The 10,083-nt window shown below is 29.4% G+C and overlaps 3 protein-coding genes across 3 annotated transcripts; 2 read left to right on the top strand and 1 right to left on the bottom strand.

The window, feature by feature from the left end:
• Positions 1-2,228: 2,228 nt before the first annotated feature.
• On the bottom strand, positions 2,229-4,980 carry LOC108574828 (ubiquitin carboxyl-terminal hydrolase 1). The gene is made up of 7 exons (XM_017937478.1): positions 4,900-4,980; positions 4,496-4,675; positions 4,151-4,389; positions 3,853-4,082; positions 3,239-3,792; positions 2,980-3,172; positions 2,229-2,908 (listed from the first exon to the last, which is right to left on the bottom strand). The coding sequence occupies exons 2-7, from the start codon at positions 4,662-4,664 to the stop codon at positions 2,350-2,352; spliced, it is 1,944 nt and encodes a 647-aa protein (XP_017792967.1). The 5' UTR covers positions 4,665-4,675; positions 4,900-4,980; the 3' UTR covers positions 2,229-2,349.
• Positions 4,981-6,193: 1,213 nt separating this feature from the next.
• Positions 6,194-6,979, top strand: LOC108575022. Its single transcript, XM_017937721.1, has 3 exons — positions 6,194-6,370; positions 6,453-6,634; positions 6,703-6,979. The coding sequence occupies exons 1-3, from the start codon at positions 6,194-6,196 to the stop codon at positions 6,977-6,979; spliced, it is 636 nt and encodes a 211-aa protein (XP_017793210.1).
• Positions 6,980-8,112: 1,133 nt separating this feature from the next.
• Positions 8,113-9,061, top strand: LOC108574534 (ribonuclease P protein subunit rpr2). The gene is made up of 4 exons (XM_017937146.1): positions 8,113-8,116; positions 8,212-8,273; positions 8,356-8,447; positions 8,785-9,061. The coding sequence occupies exons 1-4, from the start codon at positions 8,113-8,115 to the stop codon at positions 9,059-9,061; spliced, it is 435 nt and encodes a 144-aa protein (XP_017792635.1).
• The last annotated feature ends 1,022 nt before the right edge of the window (positions 9,062-10,083 follow it).

Raw genomic sequence — 10,083 nt, forward strand, 5'->3', positions numbered from 1 at the left:
ATTTATACAATAAATATATAAATATTGTATTATAGTCATTTATCATTAGTTTGAGCAAAGTTGAAAATGTATGATAGTATAGATAAATGAAGTATGTGAACAGTGATTTAATAAATGAATTCATCTATTTTATATAAAATGTAGTTTGTTGTAAAAGAAAGGTACACTGAAATATGATGTACAGTGCATATAATAAACGTCAATAATATTACATCCGTCTAGTTATTGACAATATGCTGCGAGTGTATTGATTGCGCTCCCTTCGTTAGAACGATAAATGTGCATTATGTATCGTGAAAGTATTATATACTTTTGCAATTTTCGTTAAGTAGTTTTCATTTTCAATTTGTGACTAATTTTACGCTTAAACAACGATATTTTACGTTTTTCGAAAAATTATAACGTGAACAATTTTTACATTAATAAAGTGCTTCACATCAAGACACGCATATTCAATAAAATTCTTACATATGTACTACACTCACCGTTTTGTTAACAAATTGACGTTAAATTGCTACTGCTGAATAAATCGCAGGTACGTAGTTTACTCGTATTTATGTAAATAAAGAAACAAATTATTTCAAATAATGATGTGTATGTGTGTGTATATATATAACTTATGAAAAATGCACCATATTTGTACTATTATAATAACACATACTATGTCCGTGATTGTATTTAAAAATCGCCTTTTCTCCTAACTCTTCCATCTTCGTATCCTAATATTTAAATAACTAAACGATTGAAATTTTAAACAATTCTCATAAATATTAGGACATATGTAAGCACATAAACAGTGATTATTTATCAATGTTACTCATTTCCATATTTTCGAAGTACGAAACTGCGAATATTGTTTTCTTCTAATTTTCAGCAAAATAATTTCATTGCCGTATGCTTATACTTAATTTACAATCGGTATTATTTAGTAGCAAATGCAGTATCAAAATGAAAAATATATTTTCAGAAACGTATAACGTACATAAGAATATTCTATTTTTGTTTGAATTTTCCTTATTTGTAGCGCGCGAATTTGATTTCATTCGACAATGCTAATATTTTATTATATATTTTTGTTTGATTAACTTACCTTTTTAAAGGAATAATAATGTTATCATACCCAAGTTAGAAGAAATTTATACGTAAAAAAAGGCAAAACTTCAGTATAACGCAAGCGGAAAGTAGAAGAAACTACAATATGTCAGGCTGACAGGTGAAACACGACTATCCACTACTGACCCCTATCGAAATAATCGATATATGGATATAGCCACGTATGATTAACTGACATCCTAACGTTTTACAAATATTTTAACGTAAACAGGATATTCCATACAATGAATAATTCATTGTTCTTTGCTCTATTTCACTCTGTTATCGTCTAACAACACTTGTTCCGCTTTGAAACTTTTAAGTTACTTTTTGGGTGTATAAATATTTATTATAAACTACATGTAATAGTGATTGATTTTCGCATGTTTAACGGTGCTTCCACAATTAGTAGTAAAACTTAAATTAAAAACATTTACAACGCAAACATCTTCGGCAACGAATTTAATTTTCAAATTATTATATCTCGAATCTCTCTGAGCAGTATTGTTTTAAATCAATTATAAACAATTTGGTGGCAAAATTTAGTCACATTTTCTCTGCTAAGGAGTTAGAAACATAAAAATGTATTAAACGAAATATATTTATAATTTAATTTTACCAAAAAAATATAAAAAAAATATATTATTGAAAATGTTATCTATAATATAAATTTACTTAATTATTACAATTGTCATTTTTGCACTATCGCTTCAATTTAAAAGTACCTAAAAGCTAAAAAAAACAGGGAAATTAAATCAAGAATACACACTTTTATTTTTACAGACATAACTTAAAAATAAAACGCTCCATGTCCCAACTAACATTAATCATCTAAATACAAATTGACACTCTGTCGTATTGATAGTAAGATTTCAGTAGCATTTATCGTTTAGACTGAAGAACTTATTGCGTATTATTTAACTATCAAATTCTAACGTTTAACGTGATTTCAATACATAGTTTATTTTCTACGAAATAATACACGCTCATTTAAGCCTGATACAGTACGTACAATTGTAAACAGATGTGGAATGTATGCGACAATACAATCGTCAACAGAGAGGAACAAAGCTCATTGCACTCTTAGATTTGATATTTTTGTTGACGTTAGAGAAAAATGTTAATTCCAGGCGTCGAGGGGATCATCCACCAATGAAAAAACGATGCTACACTCCAGTTAAGTGATCACAAATAGACTTGTTTCGCGGTCACTTATCTGGATAATACTGTATATATCTTATCTGGGAAAAGGAATATCTACGTCCTGGACCTTACATAGAATAAGAGATAAGGAGTGGCGGAATTTCGAGGATTTGGTGCTAATTTATCTTCTAACTCTCGCAATGGAATCACGTGTACTGCTTCGTCATCACATTCCAACCAAGTACCAGGATGTTTATGACGTCGTATACCACAACAATCTATACTGCGACAACCAACCCTGACTAACTGTTCCTTAGTTTCACTAGCACTCGGTTTACTTCTGAAGTATTTTAATATACCGGACGTTTTGTCTGATGAAGATGAATTTGTATTTGTGCTGCTAGTACCCTGACCAGCAGTTTGCCGCTTACTATCTCGATCACATTCGAAATACTCTCCGAGCGCAGATTCATCAGGTAAACGGGTATAAGCAACATAGTGACCAGCTGTCATTGTTGCACCCTGGTGCATAATCACAGAATACAGTTTATATACATGTCGCGATTTTGATCTGCCACCTGTACTTGCACATGTTTGATCGCTGTTACATTCTTCACAAAAACATTGTAACGTTAGTGGCGTTGGCATATGATTATTAATTTTTTCCATTGACCTAATATAATACATTTATATATATGAGGATATTGTTTTTTCATATGCAATATATAACAAGTGCAAACTTACCCAGCTGCAGTAGAAAATCGTTTCAACTGTAATATGAGTAACCTTGGTAAAGATGGGAAACACACAGCTCTTCGAGCTTCGTTATATCGAAGACAACGAGCACACCAATATTTATCTCTGCCCCAAAGAAGTTCACTAGTGACTACTGCACGTTTGTACACTTCGCTACTATCCATTGGTCTAACTTCTTCATCTACAACTAAATATGCTTAGTTTGGTTACTATAAGTTATTTAACATAAGTTATTAATGTCATCTACCTTTTTCACTAGATCTGTCAATATCAATAGGCACACATATATCGCAAAATGTTTCTTTTCGTTCTGTAACATGTTCACACTCAAGGCATGTAGTTCGCAAAAGACTAACTCCTTCAAAGTCTTCTGAAATAAAGCATTTTTTGCTTTCTGGCCTATGACTGCTTATATCTCCATTACTTTCCAAAAATTCAGAATGACCATTTTCATATTTCATACAATATTTCATATAATATTTCATATTTTCATATGGTCTAGAAGATACTGAAACTCCATTTAAATTCGATTGCACAAGACAAGACGAACTTCCTCTTGTTGTTATTTTCTTTTTTTTTCTAGATTTGCGAATACTTCGTTTATTAGAATTACTACCTTCTGATTGCATATCTGTTAAGTGTTCAGTGGAAAAATTTGACAATTCATCGTTATTTTGACCAAACTGACTTTCTCTATATCTGACCAACAATTGGAATGTTTCCCTGATATTATCAAGTAAACATACTAAAAGCTCATGAGCATCTTGTTGCTGATTTCCTTCAAAAATAGGATTCACTTCTCTGAAAAGAGGTTAAATATAATACATACAGACACAATTTCAATTTCATTATAATATATACCTAAGAGCCTGCAGAAATGCACCTGGCTGATATGGTTCACTGTTTTCCCTTGCTTCTGATGCATGTAATGCCATAAACAATTCATGTAACTTCTCTGTAGCTATTTGTATTTTGTGTTTATTATTATCCCCAGTGGGTCCAGCTAAAGCTAACAGGTCTTTGCTACTCCAACTTCGGCTGCCACTTGATGTAAGTGACACACCAGTTCTACCCAAAGATGATGACTTTATCTAAAATAAAAAATATATAATGATTAGAATTATAAAACAATATATTTTTGTAATACAATAAAACTTACTTTAGTTTGAAGCTGTTTATCATTTAAATTAGATAAATCAGTGGCTAAGTGATGCAAATTATGTAGAAAGGATGGTGCAAATCGTAGAGTATATATCACACTATTCAAAAAACATGTATTTCCTAAATTACATAAAGTAGCTATCCTCAATCCTTCTGTACCACTGTTTGATACATCATAACTTCCATCTTGATGATTGCTCAGCTGATTGCGATAACCATTCAACATTTTGCTTGTACCTTCATAATTTATGAATATTAAATTACAAATAATTACAAATTAGTTTAGTAATTTTCACCTATTTAATAATGTGTACAAATTTGTGAAATAAAGAAAGTTACATACTATGTGTAAAGGTATTTCTGTTCAAAAGGCTTTCCCTCTCCAAAGTTGGAGGAGCCTGAGAAATCTTGCTAGAAATTGTACGTTCACGGCCAGAAAGGGATAAGCAAAATTTCTTCCTAGGGGGAACTGAACGTTTATCTGCATCTTCTTCTGTTTCTAATACTGTCATTTTCTGTTAACCTGAAATAACAGTCAACTTTAAAATTGATTATTAACATAAGTAACATTTAAAACATAAGTTAATTTTTAGAAGACATTGTTTGAATTTCAATCACATATCAAATATGTATTACTTCATATATAACAATATTCACTCGTATTAATTTAATCGATTTTATGTCATATTAATTATTTTAATTTATATTACATAAACTTAAAACTTAAGATAAAATCTATTTACTTACGTATTCAGTAGGGAAGTCATGGAACAAATTAGTTTAATATTATCCTTAATTAGTAAAAAAAAACCGTATATACAATTAAAGCACAAAATGTTGTTTGAATAACACGAACTACATTTCTACTAATGTCAGACGAAACACTTTTTCTTACAATATTGCAGTAGCCATTACCCGTTGCACCTAGTATCCTATATGCATAAAACGCCTTCATGTGCAGTTCACAATTTCACATTTCTATAGTTTTTACTATACCGTTCACACTGTTGTCATTAATGTTCCCCTAAAATCCGTTACGAGCGTTTTCATCTGAAAATGGACGTTGGTACAAGTATGACAAAAGTATACACTAAGTATGTTCGGTATGTTCGTTCTGTCGAAAATAGCTTCACACTATCTAAATTTGGATAAGTTTAGGAATACTTTTCTATTGCCATGATATTACTAGCATGGACAATGAGTATCATCGATTCTTGCCGAAACCCTAAAACTTACACAAACGGACAGACGGCAGTGATTCCATGTGAAATGGCATATAATGCGCAAACGACACGTGCAAAAATCATTTTAACACCAGCTGTCCAAGAGTTTGTATCGAAACTATAAATCGTTGCAAAGAAAATGGAATGAGGAAAAAGAGAGGGAAAATTCTAGAACAAAAGGGACATGAAATCGCATAAGTTCGTTGGCGTCCAGAAAGTTCATACCAAGTTCATATTTGTTGTTATTTATTGCTAAGTTTATTCTTTGTTATTTATTGCTTGTAAAATTTACGGTTATTGTTAAAACTCCCTTTACGTTTTATTCCATTAGTTCTATGTCTACTCCGAGAAAATAAAATCCCTAATGAACAACGCTACATTCTTGTGAATATCTTAAATGTTTGAGAAATTTATCATACAATTATTTACATATTTTTCTATAAATTTGTAAGTGTTTTAATAATATGAGAATTAGTTACGAAGAAAAGTATTTCTGATTATTTATTAGCCCATGTTATTAATTTATTAATATCTTTCATGAAAAGTGCTCAAATATAAATTGTTTAAAATTTATTGGGATTAAATATGTTCTCATTTAATAACTTTTCATTTGATAGGGTTTCTTATTCATTGAATTTATAAATTGTTAAATAGAAAAAAGTGTAAATAATATAAATACTGGTGAAGGTAACTGCATATACAGGGAATTCTATATATTATGTTGGTTAAAGTGCATAAGTTACTTGAAAAACGGCTACATAAATATTTAAAACAGTCAAGCTATTAAAAAAACGAAAAAATTATATTAATTTTGTACAATGTGCTCAAATTATTTTGAGAAATTAATAATTCAAGCTCGGCAATTTGATAATGATATTGAAAAATTAAGTGATACATGGAAACTGCCAATTGCTTTAATTGGACGTTTTGCAGAATGTACTGAAGAGACAAATTCTCATATAGAAGCTATATGGAGTGTTATAAAAAATACTCAAGTTTGTGTTATACATTAATTTATTAAATATTATCAATTCATTACATGTATATAAAACATTTTTTAATATTTGATTATTTCAGAATGGGATAGAAGAAATTTTATCAGAAATAAAAGAAAGTAAATCAGAAGGTTCCGTTAACATAGAACAATTTCTTCAAGAAACGAAGGATGCATATGAAAGTTTAATACAAGAGTGCAATAATATAGAAAGTGTTCTAGGAGAATATGGTTATCATTACACTCACAATGATAGTTCAGATAAGTAAGATTTTTTTTAAATATTTTATGTATAAACAATTAACATTGTAATGTGTTATTTGTATTTTATAGAGTAAGTGTAAACAGTAGTACAAGTATTAATCAACACTCTGTTGGAAACATAGAAACTTTAGAAGTTGAATTTACACCTAATCTTAGTTGGAAGTGTAAAAAAAAACAAAAGGAGTTAATACCAGCACCTAATGATAGTTGTGTATTACGTACATTTATGACATCAATTTCAGAAGGCACTCCTAACACATACAAAGATTACACATCTACTCCAGTGAGAGAACGACCACAAGAACCAATTTATTCTAGACATTTTTATAATATATTAAAAAAATGAATTTTTAAAAATTGTATATAACATGTTTTGTAAAATAAAGTATTAGAACATATGGTGAGAATCTCAATGAGCATCAAAGATATGGAATAAAACTTTTTTATATAAGAATTGCCTGATATTGTATACACCTGAATAATTTTGATTACTGTTGTATCTTATTATTAATTATTCATATCAGTGTTAGTATTTGTAAACTTCAACAGTGGTATTGTTTACATGGATAATGGTAATTCATAATGTAATCCCTCAATAAGTAATCCAATTAAATGTTATATGTATCTAAAAATATTTAAAATTGTTTTGCTTGAAAAAAAAATTACGTAATATTATTCATAAAATTAATCGTTATTTCATCTCTGGCCTATATGTCTTTATCGTTTACATATTTTGTTATCTTCCTCTACCAGATTTGATATTTGGTTTTAAAATTTCGTATTTAATGTGATGATATGTCTAGCGATGGATCATTCCATATCTTATCGAAAGAAAACATCTGACACCAAGTTTCAACCTATTACGACGAATGGGTGTAATAACAGGGAAAATTCGAATTATCCGTTTTTGCTCTACTTTCCCTATTTAGTAATACGCAAAATTTCTAAAAAAAATCTAGCGTATTATAGATACGGAAACGTATGTTAAGGAATTTTTTACGATTTTTTCATTGCAAATTCTACTTGTAAGAAATGAAACGCGTAAAAAAATACGAATATCTTCTAAAATTTTAATATAGCGGTTTTTATATTTTTATGGTAACAGCGCCTTAACATAATATCCTCTATTATTTATAAAAATAATAATTGAGGAATACGAATGCTTCTATAACTCGCTGTATTTCGTTTGACGAACTCTATAAACTAGTAACGTTTCGTTAATAAATGAGCAGTGTATTTGAGGACTCCTGCCAGAATTTCTGGCATCACTGCCTCCTGGTTAGTGGTATAGAGGACATGGCATACGTTTTATTGTAAATGGTGTATAAGTAAATGTAAACAATACAATATAACCTATATTACTAATGTCAGATGATTATACAATTTATTATATAGTTTTTGATACATAAATGTTAAAATCTAGCAATTGCGAAGTATTTAATTTTTTTCGTAAAAATTTTGTCATTGAAAAAGACTACCATGGGTTAGTACGAAGGTTTAATATTTGAAACTTTCAACACATTTAGACAAGCAGGTATTATGTATTTATACATTTTATATATTTTATAATTGTCGTAGATACAGATACAAAATTATGCCAAGGTAAAGACGTTTTTGAAAAGATGAATTATTTATACCAGGTGATTATGATATTCTTGAATAGGTGTTTACTTTCAATTGTTGCGAATTATAAAAGTTTTTTAAGAGAAATTTTTTATACAGGCAAGTTATTTAATGGCATTGAAAAATAGGGTAGTATCATCATATTATGGTAATATAATGGTTGGATGTGGAAAAAAATCTGTTTTACGAATGTAAGTTATAGAAGCTGAACTACTTACATATACATATGTTTACTCAACACGTTCCGTACCACGTGTATCACTGTTGCTGTACGAATTTTCGAAAATGGAATTTTCATTAAATGAGAAAGTTATTCTGTGATTAGATTAGGAAAAGAAAGATTAGAGTGTTAAAAATTTAACTTATATCGATATTTTTCTCGAATTAAATATTTAGTGTAACTTTTTAACTTTGTTTCAATGCTCTGATAAAACTTGTAATTCTCCCATGGCACAGAACGTGTTAAATAGTGAACTATAATTCATTTGTTGTAAAAAAATGTAAGACGTGCAATTACTTGTTTTTAAGAGAGTCTGATATCAAAAGGACAATTTGTAAATGCTGTCAGTCTCCACTTATTCCTGGTGAAACAGCAAGAGTACGCTTAGTATCAAAACCAGTAAAAAGTGTAAAATGGACATGTTTAACATGTTTAAGTGTTAAAAGATTTCCTACAAAAAAAGGTTATAAATTATGGATTGAACAACCTTCTTCTACAATTCAAATATTTAATTATACATCAAAATTAAAAGATGATAAACCTAATATTGTCATAGAAGAGAAGAATTTATGTAAAGGTAAATAAATGGATATTGAGAAGAGTTAAATGTACACAGATTTGAATATTTATTTCCACATGATGTGAGATGTGATGAATGTTGACATACGAATATTTTTTTTATCAATGGCTTACATAAAATATGTTACAATAAATTTATATTCAATAAACAGATACTTTTACTAACTGGAATATTCATAACCATCTAGTAATATCATGATACTGATATTGGTTTTACATTAAGTGTTCATAGACATAACATGATCATGTTTAAGCTATTATTTTTCGAGTATATGATATACGTATGATGAGAGCCGTTCGCAGTAAATTTCATAGACCCCAATGCACACGTGTTTCGTTGAGGACGGTTTAGGTGATGAAAAGTGATGTGGTCTTCACAAATAACGTGAAATGATTATGTTCTCACATAATACCGAAATTTAATGCGAACTTCTCCATTTAACTAGCTATGATATGACTATATCCGCCCATCGCCAATGATCCGTACATAATATCAAATGGAAGTTAACATTCACGTACATACGCGGGCGTAATCAAATCACAGATTAATTGGATAAAAATCAGTCGTTTAACCCTAACTTAAATAAATACATGTATTCTAAATTAATAATTATACACAAACTTACGATATATGTTGATATTTTCATTAGATTTTTTTCTTATTACAAATACTTTTAACATTATGAGTTTATTACTTTTATGTAAAACGTTGTGTTGTATTAATGCCATGATATGGCAGTGATTCATTTGTTCATATAGAAAGTAATGACACTATAAGTACGTTATTTTTTACGTGTAAAACGTACATAAGTTATATAAATACTAAACTAGTGAGGAAGTAATCAAAAAATTGCTCTGGACGGAGTCTACACATTCATTTATATACATATATCTGTCGTGCCAAGCTTCGGTCGTTAAGCTATTTCACAGTGTTTATTATCTATTATTATTTTTCCTAACAGTGAACCTAACAATTAATTATGTCAGACCACAGGTTGGCAACGCACACATATATACATGCACACACC

This window comes from Habropoda laboriosa, unplaced genomic scaffold, assembly GCF_001263275.1.
Source record: "Habropoda laboriosa isolate 0110345459 unplaced genomic scaffold, ASM126327v1 scaffold11, whole genome shotgun sequence".
In the NCBI taxonomy this organism is placed as follows: domain Eukaryota; kingdom Metazoa; phylum Arthropoda; class Insecta; order Hymenoptera; family Apidae; genus Habropoda; species Habropoda laboriosa.